Source organism: Rhea pennata, chromosome 12 (assembly GCF_028389875.1).
Source record: "Rhea pennata isolate bPtePen1 chromosome 12, bPtePen1.pri, whole genome shotgun sequence".
In the NCBI taxonomy this organism is placed as follows: domain Eukaryota; kingdom Metazoa; phylum Chordata; class Aves; order Rheiformes; family Rheidae; genus Rhea; species Rhea pennata.
The window spans coordinates 2,338,474-2,366,031 of record NC_084674.1 but is presented as its reverse complement, the minus strand read 5'-3'; the positions used below and the strand labels follow the sequence as shown (position 1 = coordinate 2,366,031).

The following is a 27,558-nucleotide window of genomic DNA, read 5'->3' as shown; positions in this document are numbered from 1 at the left end:
TTCGTAGCGGTATCACGAATACCATGTTTACAAACATCTCTTAACCACAGGTTTTGTGGTAGTGTCAGCCTCATGAATGGTAATTACTTTATATGACTTGCTAATAGGCATAGCTAGTCACATAGCTAGGAAATAGAGGGTATACACCCACTTGTGTAGATGCTGTGTCCTGTATGTAGCTTTAATGCGCAAGAGTAACTTGCTTTGCTTTGACAGTGATGATTAGATGTAGCAAAAGGAAAGTGTGGGTGTTTTTTTGTTTTTGTTTTTTAATATGGGGAGAAAAGTATTGTCATGGCAGAGTGGTCTGTGGGCTGTTTTTTTTTTTAAGTTGCTGTCTACTGCAGTACTGTTTGTTACAGGCCTATTGATCAAGACAAGTTTGCAGTCTGTTTGGTGGTGGTGTGCGCTGAAACACCAAGACATACTAAACACATTCCAGCTCAATGTATATGTACTTTGCTGAAACAGCGAATAAATGATTGCAATAATAAATGAATAAATGTGATTGGTTTTAAAATGAAGGTTTAACATGGTTTTGCTTCATTCTAAAGATGGGATACCAAGATCAAAATGGGAAAGGTCTGTATGGCATAGATTTCTTAGAAGATGGTCTGTTTAAAGTAGCCTAAGAAATTGTAGATACTGAACAAGGAGAGCAGACTGGTCCATCTGGGATTTGAGGCCTGGCCACTTCTCACAGCCTGTGCTGAGTTTGCATGGTGCTCTGTGCTTACAGGGCTGTGGTCAAGTAACTGTCTAACAGTCCCTGGTTTTGAAGTGTTTTCATCTTTGATGTTTTGCATCTAGGAGAAGGTAGAGCAAAACCCTTCTGAAATATGAAGTGACTGTTAATATGCATAACTAGAACGGGGCGGGGCGGAAGAAAAATCCAGTCTCTTAGTTAAGAATGAAGGACTTTATTGAACTAGTGTGAGCTTTTATTTCTTTATTTCATTTGCCTGTCTGAAAAATATGGGAAGTAATTCTCTACTTACCAGGTATACTGTGCAAGAAGACATGGGACATGTGCTGATATAGTTAGTGATGGTGTATTAAAAATGAAGGAATAAGTTAAGTGCTAAGTTAAATATTCGTTTGTTATTATCTGCTCTCACAGATCTGAGCTTTTTTCCCAGTGGAAAGTTCAGGGTATTTCAGGTAGGACTGAGGGAAGAATTGCCAAAAAGCAGTGCTTAGCAGTTAAGTAGAACGGTACTGTTAATAAACCTAGCCCCAACCTTGTAGACAAAAGAATACTGTGGTTTTGTTGCCATAGTTTCAGTGCAAAATCTGACCTTAGCTACAATAACATTCAGTTAGAAAGAACTAGCTAATCAGTTTTCTAAAATTAGTGTGTTCCCTAGTACATAAGCCAGTATGAACAGGATATTTAATGAAATATTATATTTAGTCACAAGAGCCCAAGGGAGTGAAATGCCTTGATGAATTGTGGGGGTGGGGTGACATTGGTGCATATATTTTAATATAGCAAACTTATTAAAATTTGTGGCTTGCTTAATATTTAGGGTGGCTCAGCTGTTGTGTTCTTCCATGCACTCCATGTACTTTGTTCTTTCTAAAAGCTTTCAGACTCTGTTCCTATAAACTGAAAAAATGGAGGTGACTGTCATCAATATTAGGAATTTATATACTATTTCCAGAAGAACTGAAAATAAATTACCTAGCTCATGTAGTGTTTTTTTGTTAGTACAATCTGAGTGTTTTATAGAGGAAGGAGTCTAATTTGTATGTAAGGATGTGAATACTGAAGCAGATGAATGAAGGCATTATCAAGTTTGTGGAAAAAACTCTAGTGGGTGTTGGAAGGGAAGCAGTCTCCAATGTATGAGACTGTATCCATCTTCAACCAGCTTTTTACCTATTGTCCGAAGTGTTGAGAAACTTAGAGAGATTCAGTAATATCTTGCCTGTAAAATATTGCCATCAGTTTATAACACCTTATTTGAGAGGGCATTTATGTTCTATGTACATATTCTTTGCCTAATTGGCCAAGTCTTGGGTGAGATTTTTGTAAAAGCTCTGTAACCTGGAGTAAAAGACTCTTTCTTGGCAACATGAGAACTAAGATGAATTGTGAGCGTTTCTTTTACATGCAGGTTACTTTCTTGGGTATAAATATATGAAAAGTATGTAATCTGCAATTTTTCTTGAATCTGGGTAAGCGGTATTATATTCATTTACAAGTTTGAACCCGAAGTTCTCATTCAGCCTGCTCAGCATTTCTGCCTGGTTAAACTGCATTGCCTGCTTAGTTTTCTGGAGTCCCCAACATGCTGAATTCTTCTCTGTGTAGGTCTTGAGAGAGCAGTAGCTTGTAGTTAAGAAAGCCAAGCTGACTTCGTTGCAAACATGATGTACAGCCAGGCTCATGACAGTGAAACACAGCTTTGTTAATGTCTTGTTGGCAGTACCGAGAGTAGAACCTGTGTTACCCTACTTTCCCTCCTGACTGGTTGTCTATGTTGTGCAGTGACAAACAGCATGATCTTACTGTATGGTACTCGAGGGATACTGAATACACAGGGGAAGGATTTAGACAAGGAGGTTACTCTAAATAATGCTTATCAATTTGGTGGTAGGTTTTGCTATTTCTGTGTCAGTCCAAGTGAATTACTACTGAAACGTCACCTCTTCAGACAGTGCTGCAGTTGAAGTTGATCATTCTTGTGGACTATTCTAAAAGATTAAGAGTGCCTATATTTAGTTAAAAGTAACCATAATTTGCTTAGCCAGTTCTTAACTTTGGTACTGTCGTGGATGTGTGGAAGCACAAATGTGTAGTCTGTGCACTTCAATGACCAAAAACACCAGTTTCTTTCTGAAAAATGTTCTTCATCTTGAGTGATCAGTGTCTTGCATGGCTGAGCTGTCAGATAGTTCCTCTCAACTCTTAGTTTTGCTTTTCTGACTTGTGGCTTATGATTCCTGAAACTGTGCACAATCACTAAAAGTTGTGATGTGTACACTCATGTCTGATACAAATTTGGATTAGCATGTGTACACTTCAAGGTTTGTCTGCCTGCCTTGCAAGTCCAGCTGTCTTCCACAGTAGACTTCAGGAATTCATACAGCTTTATTTTGATAGACGGCAAGGACAATATTCTCAGATTTTTTTCAGCTTTACACTTTTAATGGAACTGGACTTGATTTACTTCTTGACCTGAGATGTGATCATCAGGCATTTTTCTGAGGGAGAAGAAAAATACGATGTTTGAGGGTAACACCCATGAGGATCTCAACTATGTCTAACTCTTCAGAAAGTCTCTTTTGTGGGATCTTAGTTCTATGTTGCTTTTAGGATAGAGTTAACTTCTGTGCTGCTTGTAGTAGCAGTAGAAGGTAGACTAAGGCTTGATTGTTTTACCTAAAAATTAAGGCTTTGTATTTTGGAAGGACCTACAGTTCAAAAACAGTTCAAAAATATTTTTGAACTAAGTTGCTTGCTTAAGTAGACATGAGAGAGATGCACTTGTTTTTTTTTTTAATCCTAAATGCAAAGCATTTCATAACAAGAATGTCTTACAGGTACTATGTCCAAGTGCCCCAGGGAAGCAATTTGTGAAAGAGGAACCCAGCCTCAACTGAGAAGTTAAATTATTTCACTTCTTGTTCTCTGCGTAGTCTGCTCTTCACTGGCCAAGAGTCTTAACTAAAAGCTCTGGTATATCCTCAGCTGTAAGCTTGGGGAAGTAAATCCTGTAAGTACTTTAGTTTGTTTGAGAGTAGTCAGAAGAAAAATGGTGAGGCTGCCAGCATAGCTAGCCATAAAAATGCAGTGTTATGAAAGTTGAACCTTGCCAGTTATCTTCAGTGAGCCATCTATGACAATTCCTATTCCTTCACTGCCACATTGCTACTGGAGATTGGAACCCGTGCTTGTCATTTCAGAATTTCAGATTTACTTTTCATTTCAGATTCATCTTTCAAGGTGAAGTATTTAATATGCCAACACCTAAGTATAGGGCTATGGTTTCTCTTGTTATTTATTGTTGTGTCACTGGCACCTCCAGCTAAGTTCTTTGTGTTGCTAGCTGAGTGGAGATCAAGGTGCCAGTGCTAATCTGTCAAGCTTCTTGCGATTTGAGACATGACTGTATAAATACCTGTCATTCCTGTATAATTTAAGGTATTTTTGCTCCAAATGCTAGGAAACAGGAAGTGAATTATTGGTGAAGATTCTTGATTCTGAAAATTATATTACATTTTTTGCAATCCAGAGAGGAATTTGTTTTTCCATTTGCTTGGTTGTTAGGGAAAGTCTGTTTTAAAAAATATTTGCTAGTTCTTTAGGAATAAACAGAAAATAACCGTTTGTTTCCTGTTCTCCAGAACTGACTTGCTGGAGTAGGTAGCTATAGTAATTCTGGATTAACATTTTGTGGCCTCTAACAAATGCACCCAACATAAAGCACTCTTGTGTTCCTTGTCTAGAAAAGGTACTGTGTGTGAACATAACATCTTACATGTGTAGGAGATTGTCTCTTAAGCACTGACTTGCCACTTCTGACTTTGTGGTCATAGCAAAGGACAAAACAGTGTTCGGTGTAATTTGCAGAAGCTCAGGTAGAGGTTTTCTCCAAGCTGTTAAGTGGTAATGGAGCCATTTGTTCCTCTGTGTCTGCAGCTGATCTAGATGCAGCCTAATGATGTTAAGAAATTGGAGCTACCTAGCTGCTATTAAACACTATTACTTTGCTATGAAAGTCAAAGCACAAAGGTTGGCATGTCTCATGTGAATATTTCAAATACTAGAATAGCCACTACAGATCGAGTGACAGTAAATGCAGCGTTCTTACAAAATTTTGTTCTAATGAACAACTTTTATTCAGCCGGGTAAGAGATTCTTATGTTAGGATTAGCATTTCCTTTGTACCTAATTTGTGAAAATAATCAGCACAGAGTTCTCAGTGTTGGCATTTATCATCTGTTTTGACTATATAATACACAGAAGTTCAGTGAAAACATAACTCCTTATGTTTTTGTTGAATAGTCATTCTGTAGCTTTCAATCAGATTTTAAGAATAAAAAAATCTTCTCCAAACTCAGTTGACAGCAGAGAAACACAGTGACACTTCTAGAAAACACTACTATTTTTCACAGGATTCTCTCCTAGTTTAATTGGAACAAATTATCTCTGGTTCAGATTACATCAAAGACATAAAAAGCTTCACTATACAAAAACAATCTGGTAGCACTTTGGCCTTTTATTTAGTGAATGTAGGTTCTTTTGTTGGGGTTAAAAATTATGCAAGGGAAAAATAAACACAGAACATGTAGGCATGAGGAAGTGACAGACTGGGATAAAGGAGCAGCCATCCTGAAAAGGAAAAAATCCTTGCTATATCTACAAAAATCTTTTCTTCTCCCCCTGCCTTCAGAGCAGCACATGATCTCACCAGTTAACTTTAAACAACCCAAAGAAGCAGCCTTTCAGACTGATGTCAGCCCGCTGGTCTGTAAGAACAGGATGGGGGTTCAGGAAAGAAGGATTTGTTTATGTTAGGGATTCCAGTCCACAACTGCTCATTATGTGTTAAAGCTGGGTTTTATTTTTTGAAGAAACAAGAATAAATCTTGGTATTATTAGAATGTAACCAGTATCTATGTGGAAAGAGGAAATGTTTGCCCCCTCCCCCCTGCAACCTCTGCAGTAAGCTGTTGGAGTCTGAATGTTCGGGAATGCTGGAATACTCGGAGCCTGAGCTGGATTCTTAGTTCAAGTATTTTTCAGAACATCTTCAAAAAGTAGAAGTTGCAGTACTGATCTGATGAATGCTTCATCAGTCCAGTATGAAATTGGATTAATTGTCACCAAAGGCTTCAGAGAGAGGTTCAGGAACCCTGTAGCGGGCTTGCACTGTCACTGGGTCAAGAATATTCTGAGCACAGATACAGAAGACTTTCTTAACTACAGCAATTTTCTTTTAACCTAGTTAGATATTCCTGTCAAAAGCATACAGTCACCTTTGACTTACTGTTCATGTCTTGACTTTAATATTAAGTACGGGTGTTTTTTTGCACACATGCATACATACAATTTTTTGGAGAGCTGTATCGATTTTAAATAGAAAAATTATTTCTGTTTGTAATTCCACTGAGTGCTCTGCTCAGAAGTGCAATAGTTAAGTTTTCGGCTTATTTAGCTCTGTCTTTCAAGAGCACAGTTTAGTATTGATTGATGCGCAAATAACTTATCCCACTTTATGATCACAACGAAGTGACACTAGAAAGCTGATAAGGACTTGAGGTACCCAACTACAAGAATAACTCAATTTTATTTCCAAAAAACACACAATCCATCTTCACTGATTGCTTTAGGAGCTTCTGGCTATGGAAACTGTATGGTAACAACATGTGGCAAGTATACTCGATACTGAGCAATACACATGAGAATAGTTCTCTCTGCTGGAGAATGCACACTGTAAAGCAGAGTGACAGCACCCCACAAGCTAATGTCTTTGGGACTGGGGGGGAGGGTCAAATCTGAAGGCAATATATATTTTAAAGATAATTCTTAGTTATCACTGACAAGTGTTAAAATAAGCTCTCTTAGGAATTTGTTCTCTCCTACTCCTTGTCAGGCAGATGGTCTTGGTCATGAAGAATGACAATGAGGGGAAAAGCCTTCAAAAATGATCTACAGGATTTAATTCTAAATATACATTTTTTCCATATGCTATCAGTCACGTGCATAAAGTTTTTGTGTTTTCTGAGGATTTGGGATAAATAATCCGTGAGGTGGTAGCTTCAGTGCTTGGGTCCCTTTCGTACAAAACAGCAACTCGGCCCCAAATAGGGAAGATTGACAACTTTATCCTAGTTCAATATGCTGTACTCATTTATACTGTAAATTGTACACCACAGTATTAATCCTGAAATGTTAAACAGCTTGACAGATGATAATTCCACTTTTGGATCAGAATTTGCCTGCAGAGAACTCTTTGGAATTTAACAGTTTATTCTTCTTCCCATCCTGTTACAAGTTTTCTTGTGTATATATATAATTGCAAGAGAAGGAAATGCACTATATATTGTAGACTTTATGTTTAAATGTAGTAGATTGCGTTATCAATACCCACTGGTATTTCACTTAAGGTAAAAAGAAATTGAAGATAATAGCTGACATAATTTCTATTGTTTATCAGTGAGAGGGTATATTTATTTTTAGTGCTTTAACTAAAGTTGCCTAGAAAAGTCCATAGTTACCACTGTAGCTTTCCGCAATCCTCAGTGCTGAGCAGTAATTTGAGGACCTCAAAGGCCTGAGGGTAGCAGAGAAACACCATAAAGTGTTTCCATGGAAGGAAGAAATGTGAGTAACTAGTGTTTTGTTTCTATGAAATGTTTGATTGAGCCTGCAGCTGTGTTGAGGCTAAACTGCGTTTCAGTCAACATGAACATGATCTAAGAAATGCCTTAAGACTAAGCCTACTGTGATGCAGTCCGATTGATAGGGACCCATGAGGAAGCTGTGCCTGAAATGGAGAGTGTTTTGGGGTGCATTGAATTGTGCGATAGTTTTAAATGGGAGCAGAGGTAAGCGTTTGCAGGCATGACTGTGTGTTTCCAGAAAGGTGTTACAATTCACTTTCAGTTCTGTCTGTATGCCCCAAACCAGCATCAGTTTTGTGTGCAAGTAGAAGGGATGGAGGGAGAGGGAATAACCCCAGGGAGAGAGGAAATGCTTCTGAAAGAATAGCTGTGAAGCATACAGCATTCTCATTCTTCAGGTGAGCAAGAATAACTGAATCTTCAGAGTAAAACTGGTGAGAATATTCCATTCTTGTAACTTTTCCAAGAACATGTCATTGAAAAGGAGTATGAAGATACTGAAGTTTTTATTTTCTGAAATTCAGACAATCAAAAGTAGCGTACAAACCCAAGAGGGTTTGGGAGAACTGGAGAAGTTCATGGAAAATCACCTGAAAAATGTAGTTCTGTTTTCAGGTATTTTTCAGGGGGGAAGTTTGTCTTCAGAAAATGGTTTTAGCTTTCTCTGCTAAACCTTTAACAGCCAATGGCTTGCATACATTTCTGCTATAAGGAGGATCTTTGTGATCCTTGCTGAGGTTTGCTCCTGCCTCAAATGCGTAACTGGGAAGGGATTGACTGCAGCTGACCGCCTGTAATGCAGAATTAATTGTATCTTATTGTACCTTGCTTTCCCTTTACGTACTTCCAATGGTTACATTTTCTGTGTTCTTTATTGTGTTTTCTGTGCAGAAATGTCCTGGGTTTGTTTGCTAGTTTTTTTTTTTTTTAAGCATAATGGGGCTGCTGATTGGTTGAATGGCCCTGGTTACTACCTTAGCTGTAAAACCACAAATAGAGGTAATCAGGAGAGCATGTTAATTGTAGGAGTATTAAAAAAAAAAAAAAAAAAAAAAAGTCTGTAGGTTTATATATATTAAAGCACAAGTCTATTGCTAAAGATTATGCTCCCAACATGTGCAAAAGATTTAAGAGAATTAGCTGAGAACTACTTTTGAGTCTGTACACTGAGTTAATGAACAGTTAACAGCTCTAAAGAGCAATGTGATGTTTGTGCTGAGTTTAAATTACGGCTGATAAAGGATTAAAATTGAACACTGGGAACTAGACATCAAAGTACTCAAAAAACAAAAACAAAAAAAAAAGGCAGGAAAATGAGTTGCAGCCTGAAACATAAAAACACAATAATTTTTTAAAAAAACACAACTTTTTTATACTTCAGAGATTTTGAAGTGCCTGTCAGTTAATGTACTTTCCCTCAAGTCGTAGTTAAAAGCTGATTTCAAAAAACCACAGCGACTCAGCTGCTTTGAATATCTGTTCTGGTATTGTGGGGTTCATGTTGGAGGCCTTAGTATTTTCTCCACCTCCAAAGTTGATTGCTATTGGTGGATACTTTATTGGAAGTAACTTTTGCTCTATGCTAATTTTAGATGTATTTTAAATATTTAGATTTTTATAGATGTGTAGAGGCATAGTACCCTGATATTAATAAATAGAAAGAAAAATATTTATTTATAAATATTTACTCTTTTCCAACTGCAAAAGGTAAGCTTGTCTTGTTTTTGTTTTTTTCCCCTGCTTGAAAGTGACTGCTCCAGAAACAGTGCACTTAATGTTTGTAGCAGCATAATGCTGGATTATTCTGATCTTTGCTGAAGAATTGAAAACAAGTCCTTTGGATTTTTTTTGTGACTGAATCAGTTCAGTTGAAGAAATGAACAGTTTCTCCTACAGTGCTTTGACATCCTCAGATCTGTGTGTTGGTTATACCGTGCCTTTAGGATTATTCCATCAACATCCTTGCATCAGCACTCAGTTTGAGTATCTCATCTCTGCTGTTGTGGGCTCAGATAATTCTTCTGTGTCTTTGTTCCATGTTCTTGAGGACAAGACCGGCTTTGTTGTGTTACCCAGACTCGAGCTCTTTGTCTGTGAACAGTGCTAGTAGCTTGGACAGAGTTAGTTCTAGACGGGTTTTGCCAAATGACTTAGGTGGCCTGGTGAGAGACAGTTACAGATGCATGAAAGGGAATTTTTGAGCAAAACCTGTCTAACATATACCAAAAACAAACAAACAAACAAAAAAAACCCAGTAGATTATACAGGAAAAAAAAAAACAAAAAACATATCTATCCTGCAGCATGGTAAAGCTGCAATATATCCTTTTATCTTTATTTGATGGACAGAAGCTTGAGGGTTCTAGGAGGAATGGGTGATAGTGAATGTGCATTTGTGGTGATTAAACCAAATAAAAGTAAGATCTGTAATAGCCCTTCTATTAGAGGTGGAGTCTTGCAGGACAACCTCTTTAGTCTGAGATTGGGTTTCATCAGGTGATATCCTGTGTGGATTTTTTTTTATATACTCACGAGTCTGTGGCACAAACAGCTTTCAGGTTGGGCTTTCTAGATTCACATGGAGTTAGTCTAATTAATCTCTTGATAAAACTGGCTTAATTGCTGAAGTAGACATGTTACTTTGCAATGATCCTGTATTACTAATGTCATTTCAGTGCTAGAACAGGAGACATCGAAATAATCTTATTCATTTTCTCTGTGTTTGCCTGTTGGTACATAGAAGTGTTGCCATGGAGGGAGAGCGTGGGGTGGGAGTAGGCAGGAACCAGCTGCTTTAGGACCATGCTGGGAGAAAGGCTGGAGGAGGATAATGGGAAAGAAATGCATGAAGTCTGCTAGGAACTTCTTGCAGTAAGAAGTTGTGTGCATTTGTTATGGAAGAGCTTTGAAGGCATCTTACGACGGGATGGATCTCCTAAGAGGAAAACAGGGGTGCCAATCCCTTTTCTGCATTGCTTGGTAGAGAAGAGGTCACAGAACCGAGCATTCACGGTGGAGCTCACGGATCTTTGTTTTCAGCCAACAGTGCCTTGGCAATCTCATACAGCCTTACATATTGCTTCCACAAGTACTACTTTCTTAATGACGTGGCCCATAAAGCATATGCAGTACAATTTCATTACTCTTTACACATTGCATTGGAAATTTTTAGGTTAGCCAGCCTAATAAACTTGCTGATAATTAAAACACCTTTACTTGGAATATATTTGATCTGGCCAGCTGCTTTGCCTCTATGTAAATATTTTTGTCACTTTTCATGAACTTAAGTCAGGTGTTGCTATGGTCTGCAGTTTCCATACAGCTTGGGTATATCTGTTATTTGAAGCTAAGATTTAACATAGCTTTGGAAGCATTTTTTGGTTGATCAGATTCCTGCAGAGCAACAAATTGACAGCAGAGGAGTGGAGGACAGAGTGGTGGAAATTATTCTAGGCATCACTATCAGAATTGCATGATCTCTTCTGATTGCTTCTGTGCCTGTTATCTTTTATAAATGGGGTGGAGTGGTCAGCCATCAGGATGACTGAGTACAATGCAGTCTTCCTCAACTGCTCGCGGCATTAGGAAGGGGGACAGAAATTCTGGATACGATAAGCAGGAAAGATGAGACAGTGTGATGTTCTTTGTGCTTGGTATCTCTGTCAAATGAAGTGTTGTAATCATTTAGATCCAATTTGTTATAATTTTCCAGTGATTTGTGAAAAGTCTACTAGACCTGACAAAATGGGGATTGTTTGCATCTTGACCAGTGGAGATAGATATTTAATCAGATTTCAATAGGAGGAAAAGGGTGTTCTGTTGTGGAACTGAAAGATCCATGCTAATCCTACATTTTCATGGCACGGTGGATATGTCAGCTGTCTTCATTTAAATATTTTTCACATAAAAATAAATTGATTTGTATATGTAACAAGCATATGGCTTAAGGCTTTCCACTTGGCAGTTATTTGGATGTATTAGTATAGTATATAGTGTATTATTTTATATATATATATATATTATATACTACTATATAATATAGGGTATTGTTAATAAAAGTACTGCATGGAGATGTTTGACAAGAAAAACCTGTTCTCTACAATAAGGTTAGGGTTTATGAAGTTACTTAATATTTCTATAGCTGCTCTTAAGTGAAGACTAAAAACTTTCTGATGTCAGTAATCATTTGTGTCCCCAAACATAGGTTGTCTGGATGTGTGGGCCATCTGATGACAATTTTCAAAAAATGTTATTGTAAAGAATTGTAGATAATATGCATGAAAATAGCATAATATTTGGTAAGGTTTGTAGAAGTGCAAGTTCAGGGATGGCATGGAAAAATTCTCAATCTGTTCTTACTCTGGCAAGTCATGTGCTATGACCTACCATTACACATTCAGTCTTGATATTTCCTTTGAAAAATGTGGTCACAAAATGGTTGAGGTTGGAAGGGACCTCTGGAGATCTAGTCCAACCTCCCTGTTCAAGCAGGGTCACCTAGAGCATGTTAGACAGGGTTGCATCCAGGTGGATTTTGAGTATCTCCAGAGAAGGAGACTCCACAACCTCTCTGGGCAACCTGGTCCCGTCTCCGTCACTCTCACAGGGAAGAAATTCAGATATTCAGGCAGAACTTCTTGTGTTATATGTTAATCATACCTTAAAATGGCTTCAGCAATCAAAAGCGTTTCTGCTAATACAGATTGAGATTCAGAGCTTTAATCAGAATTAATGTGAATGGGGAAATGAGGCACTCTAGTTCCATTGCCTGCAGTCAAGCATGGTATGCCAAGCAGTTTTGAACAAAAAAAGAAATACTTTTTTGAGTATAGGAAGTTTGGCAAATGTAGAGTAACTGGAAAAAAATGCTTTTTTATACTTCATATAATCTCATAAGAGATGTGTTTGAGAGATTTAGTCATTCTTCAACATTTTAGTCTTTTTGGCAATGGGTTGCATTTGCTGTGATGAACAACTGACACTGAGTTTCTAATGTGAGGCAAGCAGTTCTTCTGTTTTATACCATAACTGACTAAAGTTCCTGATGTGGAAACTGTAAACTCAAAATGGTTTGTTATAACATCCTAGTGAGATTCAAAATATAAAACAGAGGTGATGACAAAATACCACAGTGGACATTAAATGAGAAATGCCTGTTGAAACATTTTTTTTAATGACTAAATAATATTGAAAAATACTTTAGTTGTGCATGATGCAAAGCTGTTTGCAAGTACTTTGGGGACAGGATCAGAAGTAAAAGTTTATCTTTACGTTCTTGATGTTGTTTTCCTAACCTGAAGGAATGTGAGAAAGACAAGTGTGTGGGAGAAAACAGGAAATCAAATGCACAGGTAGGAAAAGAGGGAGAGCTGACATGCCGCAATACTGCAGAGCAGGACCTGAGATGTTCTGCTGGATCACAGGCTGTGATAGTCAGCAGTGCCACACAGCTGCAACAGCATCTGACTAGGGTGGAAGTGATCTCGTTCAGGAACTTATTAAAAGAAGCGCTGTATGCATCACAAGGGAAGTAAGTATTCCACATTGCTCTGAGATGTGGGCTTCTCTGATGAAAATTATCATCTTTGGCCTCTGTGCATTTTAAGAGAGAGAGAGAGAGAGGCAAACTGGATATTCACAAGAAATCACACTGGAAAATATGACTGAAGATAAGACTGAGAGGTGGGAGTTCCTCCCATATGTGAAAGGACTTTAATTTTTTTTTGAAGAGAATTAAGCAATTGTTCTCCGTCATGAGATCTGAGGGTTTGTGGGTGGTGGGTTTATGCACATCTGTCCTCTTGGTGTGGCCCTAAGGAGGGTGCAGAACTCTTGCTGCCTTCAGTAGGCTACTTGTCACCCACTGCCTGGTCCAAGGGCCGAAAACCCCAGTGTGGAGGTGCTCCTCTCTTGCCACACTGCTGGAGGGTGCAAAGGAGCTCACGGCCTCGTAAGGTCTTTCCCAGTCCTCTCTTCCTTTGACAGTGAAAGATCACAGAAAAGTAATTCACTTCATGTGAGTTTATACTGACAAGTATCTTTTGGTTAAGTCTCACAACCCCTCTTTCTTTAAAAAGACCTTCATTTAGTTTAATATCGTTAGTGCTCTGATCTTTAATGATTAAAAAAAAAAAAAAAAGAAGAAGGATTTGTGTCTGGATATTTTTCATGTGCAGCTCATGTCTTTGAATGGAAAAGTAGCAGGCTTTTTGAGTGTTTTCAAAGGGCAGGAAAGCAACATGCTTAGTATCTTGAAATTCATTTAAAAAAAAAAACTAGATGCATGGCAGGAAAATGAATTTAAGCCAGTGTTTCTACTAACTTCTTTATCCATATTTTGAGTGACTTACTAAAATTGAGAGTTGGTGAGGAAAGTCCCAAACACTCATCCAGATCTAAAAGCATATGGGAATTCTGCACATTTAACGATAGATAAGTAACTTACTGACCTTTCTCTCACTTAGTTTTCTGTTTCAGCACATAACATATATATTCTCTTGTGTTTTGAGGGGAGAATTGGCTCTAACTACTTCAATTATCTTTGGATAAAGTTCAGATATTTAATCAATATAGCTAGCAATTTCTGTGATAAAGCCTTTGGATGGCATCAGTGTCTGTTTCATTTATGATTTGCAGAAATAGCCTTTATTTCTCATTCTCCGGAGGAGTCTAGTTTTTGAGCATCTTTAGTATCAAGAATACTTGCAATATTTTAACTTCCATCTTCCTTAACCCATGTCTAGTTTAATAGCGTGATAGTTATTTCTTGATTCAGAAGACTGTTGTACTTGTTTCCCCCAAAACATGCTAAAATTATCATGGGTAAAAATAATCCAAGGGGGTCTACAAATGAGTACAACAGTGAAATGCTAACTCTTATTACTGAGACTTTCTTCTGAAGTCATAAATCTAGAAAGCATTGTTTCAGACCTTCTCAGTAGGAGAGCTGGCATCAGATGGTGGCATTTACTTTTCTATTAGCTATTGGTGCCAAAAGCCATTTTTTAGTGGTTGAAAACAGCAACTGGCACAATAATGGGTGAAATGATACTGTTCAAATGTCACTGTTGATGTAGTTCTTGTGAACTTTGTTAAATTTACCAGGAAGTGGGAGAGGGCAACAATAACTTTTAAAAATACTCTATCGTGTCTATGCAAGTTGCAGTGTGAGGTGCTGCCTGTGAACCCCTGAGCATGTTTGGGGGGGGGATTGCCTTCTTTACAGTGAGTTGTCAGCTCAGACTCTCCTGGCATTCCTGGCCAAAAGATTTCATCCATCTGCACTGCTGTTTTCTATATTCTGCGGAATAACAGTTGGAAGTCAATAGCATCATCTCTATTGGATGTAACCTGCTTGGTTTCAGTTGCCTCTGCTCTTTCTGAATGCCACAATCTTGTGTAGAAAAAGAAAATTAATCTGAAAGAATGGGATAAACTAGATGTAGATCTGGAAGTAGAGACTGAACAACGTGACAAAATCTACAAGGAAATAGTTATAATACAATTGTTACAAATGATAAGTTTAAAAAAAAAGAGAGAGAGAGATAAAGGAGCAGACAGTGTAAAAAGATGACTTCAGCTCATTTCTATGAACTATTAAGAATATTACTTTTTGGAGATTACTTTCAAAGATAGTATTCATGATCCAAGATGACCATCTTTGCTAACTCTGTTGATATGATTGTAAGATGGGCTCAGATAGTGAGGCAGCTGGCATTAATTAATAGCTCTCGCCAGCCCATCAATCACTTTGGAATCCAGTTTTTGTCTGCACTGATTGATATGTTCTCATTATGTCAGCTGAAAGATGACTTAAATGTAGAAAATGCCTAGTTCTTGTTCTTGATGGAAAGGGGAATTTTCGAAAGGGATTTAGCATGAAACAGCTTGATTAAATGTATTTTCTCAAGACTCTTAAGAAACAAGTACAGGTAGGGGAGTGTGTACGATGTCCCTGTAATACAATGGTCATGCCTTGAAGCTCAAATGATGAGGCAGAGTCTTTTGTGGTCCTTCCCTTGGTGATGCAAATACCTTGAAATTTTGTTGTTATGGTCTTTAGGCTTCACTACAGTTGCATCCCAAGGAGTGATTAAAACTTGGAAAAGCACGTTTTGATTTAAAACAGTATTAAGGAAAAAACCTTGTCTAAATGGTAGTGATAGCTAGGTAAAGTTCTAATCAGTCTTCTGTCAATTATGCATTGCTGTGAAGACCTCCCAGCTGTGTCAAATGTCACATTAATGTGCAGATTTCTTCATCTCTCTGCAGCTGGCAGAAGAGGGGATTGAAATAAATGGATCTGTTGATTCACTCACTCTGTGAGAAGACAACAAATAACAGGCCTTGAAATTTGATGACTGGTAAATATTGTGTTTTTGAGGACAAATTGGCTTAAGAAGTTGGCAGTGCTCAGAGCTGCATGCGCAGGTAGGTGCGTCCTTGCTGACTGCAGGCATAGTGGGACTCTGGCAGGGAGCTGAAGAGCAAAGCCTTGCAGAAGTGGAGCACCTGAGCATAGCGCAGAGAGAATCCCCTTCAGCCTCGCAGTGGCAGGGTGGTACAAAAACCACTCAGTCTAGTACCTGCATGTTCTCACCATAGTGTTAGTGTAATGGTGTTTTTTGGTTCCTTTTGTCTCAGAGGTTGAAGGAAATAAGGCAACATTGCCATGCCACATCGTGGTACCCAAAAGTACCTGTAGTTCTGCGTAATAGTTGGACAGATAAGGTACAGAAGTGAACTGATGTTTTCCTTTACTCATATGTTTTAGCTCTTTGATTTTTGCATGCGATCTGGGTGTTACTATCGCAAGCTGTTAGAATCCATTCTCCAGGGACATCATCTGTTGCAATAAGCTTAAGGGTCTGAGAAGCTGCCATGTGCATTGAAAAATAGATATTAAATTAATACAGAGTATTTATTTCTGCAGAAGGCATATGTTTTGAGCCTATATCAAACATCCCTTGGAGATAGATGATCAAAGCAGGTTGTAAGCCTGTCTTTCTGGAGGGAAATGAAGTAGTGGAGGAGGCTGAGATAATTGGGATATGCAATACTAAAAATTGGGGAGGGGGGTAAAAGCAGCTTAGTCTTTTTTTTTTTTTTTTTTTTGAAGTTGAGAAATGAACAATATTTTCTTCAGTAACTCTACATTAATACTTGTCATTATTCAGTAGCATGTAGACAGTTTCATACAGCAGGATTTGGTCATTTTTTTTCAGACTTTCTGTTTTGTTTTGTTTTTTTTTTAACTTTATAGGCTCACTGAACTGAAGTGCCAAGCACCCCATCAGCCTCTCTTTCCAAGCATAATCTGTGGTGATTCTGTTGCCCATTTAGAATGATGGTATTGGATTGTATTTAAATTTAAAAAAAAAAATCCAATAAAAATGTAATGTAGGCTCCTGCAGGCTGGGATAAATGCCTTCAGGCCTCTGCTGGCAGTCTCTGCTTCCGTTCATGGTTTCTGAACATTTGTTCTTCCCATTTGCAATCCGGTTTAGTGTAACTGGCGCATTTGCGTTTCTATTATCCAGCTGTCTGACTTCCTAATACAATGTGGGTTTGCTTCTTTGGCTTTGAGCTTTCACTTGCCTTATTTGGTAAAGGAGTGCTCTTGAGCTGTTCCTGGAAGGGGCTGCTTTACTGGTTTAGGGACTATTTTCCACTTTCATTTTTGGTCTCTACAGCAGTAGATTGTGTTTCAGGAGCAGTGTGGCATGGCTTAACTCTTCAGTGCTGTGGAACTGGAATACTGCAGGTTTTACAAGTGCTTGGAGCGTTTGATTCTCAGCTGTAAGGCATGAGCGTGCTGATGCAGCTGATCTGGGCAGAGGCAATATCTGGCAGCCCTTGCGTTCACAGCTTTTCAATATAAATTCTGCTTTTTAAAATGACACAGTACACCCTTTGGTGCTAAGACTACATTACAGAGGACTCGCCCAAATTTTAATTAGTTGCTTGATTTGTTGGTGTCTTGAGCTCTCTGCCTCAAGATGGGGAGCAGCATGCACTGGCTGAGCAGATCTGGGCAGGATGAGCAGCGCTGTTTGATAGGCAGCAAGAGCATCTGTGGTCCCCTGCCAAAGGGGTGGTGACTGTTTAAAATAAGAGGGAGAGGGCCTCAGTAAGTGAGGTGAAAGGCTCAAGCCAAGGATAGGAACAGAAAGGAATGAGGGAAAGTTTTGGATTGAGAAAATGAATGGAGACAGCGGTATTATTCTGTGTGAGCACAGTGCTGCTTGGCAGCATGACTTTGCTCCATTCAACTCCAGGATATTGTTCCCTATAATTAAGCCATGTCCCCCCGTGTTTTACATTTTTATTTTCTTTACTTTGCTATGCTCTCTCAAATTGTGCTGCTCAGGTCCATTTATGTTAACAGTTTTACTGGAAATCTAAGCACCTTTCTGGATGTTGTGTCCTACTGTCAGTGTAGCACTGGCTGTCTGCTGCCGTGCTAGTGGTAATTGCATTTTTCACAGTTGGTGGTCTTCCATGAGCTCTATGGGGAAGAAAATGGCATTGCAGTTCAGTGGAGACATATGGCAAAGACTGTGCTTTATTAACTGAATACAGGGTGGAGAACAGTAGGCTTAGGCAGCACTTCTGTAGGAAAGGATTTAGGAATTACAGGATTTGCAATTTGAATAGGAGGAGTCAATGCTGTGCCATTATTAAAATGCAGTTTCTTTCTTGGAATTTATTAAAAAAAAAAAAGAGTGAGAGAGAAACATTGCCTAAAAGGCTTAGTAATTTTTCCAGTTTTACTCACTGGCAGAGGCTCAGGAAGGCTATCTTGTTTAGTTTTATGCTTCATAGTTCAAGAAAAATGTAAGTCTACTAGAGAAAATCCAGAGAAGAACAGTGATCAGAAACAAGGTTGATTAGTCTTGTGCTGCAGTAGTTGTGGGACTGGGATGTAGAAGTCTGTAATTATGTAGATGACTGGGAAGGGAAGAAATTCTGTTCTACATACCCTAAGGAGAGGGAAAGAAATAATGGGCTTAAATTGCATGAGTAAATAGGTTAGGCATAGAAATACTTGAGTGCTGGAATAGATTGCTTTAGGAGATATGCCAAGAATGGAGCAGGCATAGTTAATTCTGTCTCTGAGATGGAGGGGTGAATTTTAAATAAGCTTTCTCAGGGTCTTCCAGGCCCATGATTCTGACATGTGGGCACATCTGTGGAAGTTGATCCAAAAATTGGGAAGATACAAAGCAGTGCAAAACAAAAGAAACAAATCAGTGTTTCAGGTGCTTTTTGGTAATGAAGTGTTTTTAAAGCCAAATTGCATTTAAAGAACAAAAATCAAGTTATTTTGTTGAACAGCTGAAAAATTTACCTTCCCCCCCCCAACTATGGTGGTTTGTTTCTAATGACATATACACAAAACAGTCTTAAATAGAGACAATTTTTATTCTGTGCAGTCACTTTAGCTCTATCTAACAACATAATCATGTTCTCTCTCTCTACTGCTCCACATTTACACTCTTAAATGGTGGTTGAAATTCGATCTGTTTTGTGCTCTTCCTGTGCTCAGGCTGTATGAGAGCTTCTCCTCCTAACCTCACCTTCTGACCCACCAGAAGCCTCCTCAAAGATTTCTGTTGCCACGTTTGGAGCAGGAGCTTTTGCTCCGGAAAAGCAGGGACAAGAAGCAAATGTGAAAACGAAATTCAGGGGGCTAGCAGCAGAAATAAAATGAAATCCAGCTAGCAGATGAGTATTCTTTAATTTATTACTGGCATAAAATGCTGCAGGTGTACACTGAAAAGGTCTGAATATTTTGATGGAGAGTCTTCTAGGAGTCCTGTTCTCCCACTTGTGTTTTGATACCTTGCAATGGACCTTATGGAAACTATCGAAAGGGAGGTAAACCAAGGATAGTGGAGGGCTTCCTGAGTTAAGAATATAGGTGTCAAGGCTATGACAAAAACTGAAGCCAAAACAGTTTACTTAAATGTTGCTGCAGTGCTGAAGTCCATTAGAGTTACTGAAATCAAAGAATATAAATGCTTCTCCTTGTGGCATGTAAAACTTAGTTTTCAGAACCTAGAGGAGAGAAGAGGGAACAGGGGACAAGGAGGGTTGGCTTTTTGACTTGGAGGTTTGCCTCTTGTCCGGATTTCTTTTTGTGCTGGACCAGAGACTGAGATGAGCTAACTAAAGCAGTAAAAATGCTCATGGAGATCAATAACCTACTTGAGATGAGGGAGTGAGTCAAAGTGGTATATGTAGTTGTGAACTTCTCTAGTTTTTCAGTTTTATTTGTTGTTTTTCTTTTTTCTTTCCTTCAACATTGAGAGGTTTTTTTGGCTTGTGTTTCTGATTGGCCACGAACCATGGTGGTGTTCCAACTGACTCAGATCCTTGAGATTATTCTTGGCTTAACTTAAATAGCTTCTTTTGGTCTAAATTATCCTTTGTCCTTAAATAGGACTGTCCTGTAATCCTTTCAAGGATTTCTGGTATATTTGCTCTGTTCTGAATGATTTTCTACGAGGCAACTTAGCATGCTGTGGTGTATTGTATTTCTCTGCAGTGGTCAGTTGAGGAACGTACTGTCCATCACAGTCCCCTTTCTCCACTGCAGCTGGACTGCCAGTTATCTTGGACTCTTTAGCCTGATGCCCTCGATGTCAAATGGGATGTGCTTTAGCTATATTGATCAAATTTTTTTCCTCCCTCTGCTTGTGTTGCTGTTCCTTGTGCCTTGGTTTTCACTATGCACCTTCAATCAACTTTGCTTATATCAGAGACCAAGAACAGCTGATCTTCCCTACAGATGTTCCCCTTTAGAACTGCCTGTATTTCTGACATCTAAATATTTCCATCTTTTCTAGCAGCAGATTCCTCTTTGAAGGCAACCAAAGAGTTTACATGTGGCAAAACAAACACACACTGCTGTATCCTGAACTCTTTGATATCTAAAATGTTTACTTAAAGATATTTCTCTCAGGTTAGTCTTTGGCTTCTGGAGTGCTTTGCTGCCATTGTGGCCTTGAGGACTTCTGGAGGATTTTCGCTTGAAATGTTGTCACTTGTCTTTGCTTTCATTCTTTAGATTAATCTTGGGTATGAAACGGGTATAAAATCTCATGAAGTGTTTTTTTTTGTTTGTTATTTTTTCCTGCAAGCTGGAACTACGTGCTTGCTCTTCCCTGTTGGAAAAAAGGTTTCTCGCTCAGTTTCCTCTGAAGAGGAGAATGGAGACCAATGGCTATGGGTTGTTACTGTGAAGTCGCTGAGTGTTCTGTGAAGTTGTACCCTCGTTCATTTTGTGTTCAAAAAGCCATTGCTTTTAAACGAATGACACATTACAAGACTATTGATTTAGTAATTATTGATACTCAGTGTCCAGCTCTCAGATGCACACTGTTTTTCTCTGAAATTGCTGTTGCAGTCTCCTCTCATTGTTTAGTGATGTCTCAGCTCTAAGTTGCTAACAATTATGTTATTTCCTGTGTTGTTACAGCTTGAAAAAAAATAAGTAGTGATTTCCATTGGTAGAACTAAGTACAAATGAGTGCAATGGCAAGTGGTTGGTTGTCCTAACATCTTGCAGATACGAATGGAGGGTGGTTATTTCAACAGAAAAATACATTTAGGTCGTAGATCACAAGGCCTCTCCATTGAAATGTTCGTTGCAAGGGTTGTTTTTTCTTTATGCTATTTTACAAAGGAAGTCATTGAAAGCCCTTGAGCCAGGCAAGATATTTAACAGCATGTGGAAGGGAAGTAACAGATTTGAGAGCAGCAGAAACCTCTAATATGTTTTGTCATGTAATTAATTTGGAGCATGAATGCTGAATGATTGAGTAGCTTTACAGTGACATACAACAGTGATAAGATCTTTTAACTTGCAATATAAATGCCTTTCTGGCCTACATTTGAATTTTCCCTAGTTGTTGTATGGCAGAACTATTAGCAAACACTGAGAGTTGACTTCAGTGCTCTTTCACTGGGCTAAATGTATGCAGTTCAAGTTTGTTTTCTAGCTTTTTTTTTTCTTGAACTGCTGATGGAGTGAGCTCTGCTGGGAAAGAAGGTCAAGCTTTTACCTAGTGCATCCTGACAAAATATGTATTTTGAAATGAGTTGCTGTACTCCTTCTAGAAAAGCTTGTTCACTGCAAATTGAAACTGAAGGATGTCTTCTCATCACAAAGACAGTAATTTCAGTAGGATCAGGTTTATCTTCTCTTTATGGAAGTTCAGGAATGATTAATAATCCACACATTTCTGTAGCCTCTTTTGTACTGTATTCTTTGAACCTCTTTGGCTGTCATCTATTCATTTTAAAACTTGGAAGGAACAAGTATAGAAATAGACCATGCGGTAATCCAGTGACTTCTGAGAAGCTGAAACTTATCTGTGATTGAATATATGCCTTTTTTTATTATTCTGTATGCTTGTTTCCGGCATGAAAACATTTTACTTTTATGGAAAGGAGGCCTTCATTTTGTCTCAAAATAAATGATCTCCTCATCCATGAGGTGTGTTACCATCTTTGAGTGTACTAAAGCTATGAAACCTTCATAAGCATAAAGTTGAAAACTTCTATTAAATATTTACAGTATATCCACCATTGTTGGCTCTGTTACATCTTTCTTTGTTGTTATTTTTGTATTGAAAAAAAAAATGATCCTAATACTATTTTCTAGTGTGAATAGGCTTTGGTGTTGGGGAAATAGCAGGTATCTGACTATAGAAAAGCCTAAAGAGAAACTGCTAAATTCTAATAGGGACCTGTCAATTTTCTTTTAAATTTGGGAATTCCCTACAAAAAGGAGGTTTTTTTATTGAGTAACGAAGAAACAGCTGTGTTGGTGTTAAATGTTCAGCAGATTTTGTAAGTGGCTTATATAAGTATCTTCATCTCTATAGATTGCTGTTTTTTGAGGGGGGAATAACTTCTTACTAGACTCTTAATTTTTTTCTTATTTGCTGTTTTTTAGCGTCCAAGTCCGTGTTTAAAAAAGAAAAAAGGCACTGTTTTGTTGCTAAGTAAATATTTGATGCATAAATTCTAAAACTGTAAAAGAATTGGTGAAAATTCTCTTCTAAAAGCTTACACTAAGGGAGATTTTGAGAAATGAGTGAGTGGCATGCTATACAACAAGCCTGGTGGAAACTATGAGTACTTCCAGATAGTGTAGGGAACAGCACACCAATGGCAGGTTAAATTGCATATTAGAAGTCAAAACTGGTCTGAGCTGATCGCACTGTAAAGTAGTGATGGTGGAAAGTTTCAATAGTAGCTGGTATCTAGCTGTCACCTAGCAGAGGCTAAAAGGCTAAGGCACCGCTAAGAGCTTTGAAAATCAGCAGTGCAACATTTTGCACCTTCTGAAGCTGTATTCATGTATAGAGGGTGGACTTGTCATAGTAACATCACTTAATAACCCAAGCAAGGAAGAAATGTTACGAAGCGAGGTCTGAAATTACATATGTACGATGTCCGTATAACCTTCATCCATCGTCCTTGTGCATATGCATCATGAGGAAGTACACAGTTTCACAATCACTGTTTTTTAACCCTGCAGAATTTTTGCTTTGTTCAGTGTTGAGGCTTGATGATGGTGTTTTGTCACTTAATCAGCAGTGACCTGGTATTTTGCTTTTTCTGCTTATTCAATATGTGAATGCCTTTATTTTACAATGTATTACGCAGATCTGAAAAAAAAAAAAGTTTTAATTCCTTCACAGATAAGGATAGTTTTGTACTATGAATATTTCAGCAAGCTGTATACAGTAAGATGAGATTGCTTTGCAGTAAGAGCTTATCAGGAAAACCTTCCACTATGGATAAAGCTTTCTGAATGATTATTCTTAATTTCTGTGATCGGAGTAGGCAGTGGTGTTTTTCAACTGCAGTGAAGTCAGTGAGCTACTTAACTACTCTGACTTTATTTTGGAACTGTTAGAAATTGACCCATCCTTCCGAAGTATAGTATCTGATGAGTAATCTGTGCTGTTTTGCACAGTCATCTGTGGTTGCATTTGTTCAACTTGCATTGCAGAAGTATTGTAGACCACAGTGATGCTCAACTAGCATGTACTTGTGTGTTGATTTTTGTGAATGTATAAACCTGTGGCATCTGGAGATCTAAAGGCCTTTTGACCATAAAGCTCTTGGGGTTTGATCCCATTCCTAGGTAGGTAAAATATATTCTGTACTAACCAGGACTGGTCATTTTAAGGTGAATGACAAATAGGGCTAAGTTTCTCTCTTTAACCGCCACTTAAGAAATAGATTTCATAGAATAAATATTAGAAAAGAGATGTTGGGTACTTTTCATTGTTTGTTTTAGATTTGTAGCTTTTAAACTAAGAAGAAAAACTGAGAAAAACATCTTCCCTTCTTGCATTGGTCAAGGTCGAATATTTTTCCACCTCTCCCTTACACTTCAGGGAAGAGAGGGGGATACTTGCAGTTATCCGTTTAGATTCTGTTAAACTTGACTTGAAAACTTCCTTGGCTGAAAAGGCAGGAGAAAAGTACACTTGCACTGCGGCTAAATCTAGCATACAATTAATTTTTCTATGCAGTTCTGTGTTAATTGCTGTCATTGTGTTAACTGATGGCTTAAGCAAAAATAGAAAATTTTATAAGTCATATGTTGCTTATAATGCATAGCCTTAGCTTAAAGTGCCAGTCTGCAGTGGCTTTTTGAATCCTGTTCTGTACTGTCAAGCTCTATGAATCATCTTTATGCAAATGAAAGATGTCTTTAAGAGTGTGTACCTCAGAAGGGTGGTTCGTACTGAGTTTTCCACTTTCTTGTATGGTCAGAAGTTATGAACCGGTCGTGTCTAAGTGAAGGCATTTGTGGCTGGATCCTCTTTCACATACTCGTTTTTTTCATTGTAAAAATAGCTGCATTCTTCATCTTGGGGTACCTGACAGTTTGTGCTGTGCTGTGAAGTTATTCCAGGGGTAGGGGAACTAGTGAGGCCCCATGTCCCCTAAGGCCAGGCCGGCTGCAGCGCTCCACATGCCTCCTCATGTTGTTGTCTTTTTAGGACAGCTGCTGCAGTTGTGTCCTAGTTTCTGTGCTGAAATCTCAACAGGAGAGATTATGACTGCAAGGACAGTTATACTCCCCTCTTTCCTTTGGCTCCTTTCCCAGTGTGTACAATTCTTTTAAAGGTCCCCAGTGCCGTATCCAACTCTTTACCCCATCTTCTATTAGCTGCCTGGGCCTGCCGGCTAGGTAGACCATGGTAAATGCTGCAGCTGGTTTGCAGTGATGCCTGTGTTGTTGGCCTGTCTGGCAATTGGTGGTTTGCTCTAAGATGAAGTGAAAATCTGCTGCTATTTTTTCACAACATTGGAAGCATTTTTAGTTCTGAAGAGTTTTACCCTTCTGTCAAAGGTGCTTGATGCTGGCTGATGTGCCTTAGACAGGCAAGCTGCACAAGAGCAAATGGCATTTTTCCTGAAGAGAGTAGGCATGAAAAGTGTGAAGGGGTACATCTGCAAGGGCACAGAGAGGTAAAGTTATTGGGGTTGTCCAAGCGGGGCTGCATCTCCACAGTGCCCCCAGCTTGTGGCAGAGCTGAGCTGACACATCTTCACTGTGGGTTTTGCTCCCGTCCAGTTAACATATATTTGATATGTGCCTGTTAGCAGGGGAAAAGATAGCTTTCATTGTTTAAAAAACTTTGTTTTCACTGTTTAGAAAGTGTATCTCTTTAGCTTCCTGCTGCCCAAATTCCAGTACTCTCCTGTAAGAGGACATCAGGAACATTTAGTAATACGGTTAGATGCTAAAGGGATCTACACCACTGCCAAAGGGAACAGCTGGTCTGGGTTTTGGGCACCTTGTTTAAACTTCTAAGCTGCTGCTTTAGGCACTGCCTTTGAATAGCTTCATTTAATTTTTGCATTGTCAGTTGCTTAGCAACAGGCAAGAGAAAAAATAGTAAATGTAGCCAATTTAGTTTCATTACTGATAAGTTAGCATCTCATTAATGTAAAAATGTATTTATAATAAGACTGATCAGCTGTCGTTCCTGACTTTTGCCAGGCAGAATGTTAAACATCTATGTACTCAGTAAAGAAGCTGACACCCTAACGCATTTGCTGTTACCTCTGAGCTGTGTGTTGAACATCTCTCTGTGTTTTCATTGTATTATTCTGGGGTATTTTGTTCTGCTGCCACTACTTTTATTATGTGAGCATCTCTGATTTTCTTTGCTTTATTTTTTATTTATTATCTTTGCCTTATTTTCAGCAATAGAAAGGATTTGATGAAAAATCTAAATCTCGTAAGCCTAATACTATTTACGTGATGTAATGCTACTGCTAAAGGACTAAAAACTAAAAGTTGAAAATGTGTTTAAAAAAAAGGGGGGGGGGCCTGGGAAAACATTGAAAAGCATTACCATTTTAATATGGTAGGACTTTTGACAGGGGCAAACTGCTTTTAAGTTTTCTGTTCTTGCATCAGTAGTTTGGCAGCAACAGTTAAGTTTTTATCATTCATGGGGAAGCATTCCTGTTGTCCAAAAAAGCATTTGTCTGCTCAAGAGCTCTGTGGAATTTGTTTATAATCCTTTCGTTGTTGCTGAAATGTTCAGATAATTTAGCAATAGAAATGCAGATAATGATGAATGGCTGAAGCAAACTTTTTTTTTTTTTCCCTGATGTGTTTTTATAGATTGCCTGTTTAAACTATGTCCTATGAACCGGTACTCTGCTCAAAAGCAGTTCTGGAAAGCGGCAAAACCAGGAGCTAACAGCACAACAGATGCAGTGCTACTCAATAAACTGCATGTAAGTATTAATGGTTAAGCTGCTGTTGATCATAAAGACACTCACCCATATTGCTTAAAATAAGTACATCTAGCAAACTTTACGCACCTAAGCCGGGAACACTGAAAAACTATATATAAATCAGCATACAGAAATCCTTTTGAGACATGCACTGAGATCTAACTCTGAATGTTCTCTGGTTGATGACCAATTGTTGAGGGGCTGTGTGTCCTGCTGCTGATCTGTACAATACTGGGTTAGTGCTGTGGTGGCCATTTATGCTTTAGTCATTATTCTGCACTATGCTGGTACTCTGTGTGTATGTTTTGAGTAGTAAGAATATTAAAATGCGACCCTTCAAACAACTACGTGGAAGGGTCGATTCTTGGGGATCATATCTCAACACACTAAGTCATGGAAGCTCGCTGTGCTGATACCTACCCTCTGAGCAACTTGTCTGATAGATGCTTTGGGGTTCCTCATACAAATTTGCTATTAACCTATGTAAGGGTTTATGGGTTTAGACCCAGAGTAACTATAAGGCCACAAAATTCCTCCTGTATTAGCTTGCAACCTTTAGCATTTCTATGGGTAAAATGTTGGCATTCAGCAGTTGAAAGTAAGGAAGCTGATTGCTGTTTTTAGAGTTCCTTAAAAAAAGGGGGGGGGGAGGAGGAGAAAAAAAAGCCAAGTAACTTAAATACCATCTGTTGACTTTAGAGTTAAATAAACTACATGTTTATCTTAAAATTACGTAGTTAAAGTACTTCATGTCAAAATTACAATTCTAAATATTTTTAGTCTCCTAAAGCCTATGTTAAGCTCATTGTAGACTGAAATACAAAATGGGCCCTGTAGGAGAGTGCCATTTGCTGATTGCCATATGGCTGCCTTACTCTTGTGTTTCACAAAGACTGAGCGGTTGACTCATTTTGTTTTTGAAAACATAGTTTTATAAGCTAGAAGTATTAACTTGGCAAGGAAAAAGTTATTTTTATACTGGCTGTAGCACGAAGGTTCCTCACTTGTGCCTCATTTCTACTGTCCCTTTAATGATGATGATTAGTTTTTTTTTTTTTTTAATGTAGTTTCAAGATTTAAGTATCAGATGATTCTGGCTTTTTTTGGTATAGAAAGGAGAGGAGAGGAAAAGACAGTTTGCACTCCCAAGATATATATGTATTTTATGGAAAAATATGTTCTAAATAATGTTGAAGAAAAATGCCTTATAATTGTGCTGGGTACAATTTCATTTAAAGCTGTCTTCTCTTTCCCCAGTACATTCCAATTCAGGTGTTTGGGACTTGTGCTTCCTCTTCTGACTTGCAGGCTAATACTTTACCATTTCATGAAGGGAGCCTTCTGTTGGAAGTATTAGGATTAGACTTTTCCAATATTTAGACACAGCTGACTGGTTATACAGAGATGTGCCACC

General features: G+C 38.4%; 1 protein-coding gene across 1 annotated transcript in view; it reads left to right on the top strand.

The window, feature by feature from the left end:
• The window catches only part of ITPR1 (inositol 1,4,5-trisphosphate receptor type 1), a 188,199-nt gene that overhangs the window by 30,060 nt on the left and 130,581 nt on the right, over nt 1–27,558 (top strand). The window contains exon 5 of the mRNA XM_062585659.1: nt 26,029–26,144. Within this exon, the coding sequence (XP_062441643.1) occupies nt 26,029–26,144 (116 nt within the window). The remainder of the gene's footprint in view (nt 1–26,028; nt 26,145–27,558) is intronic.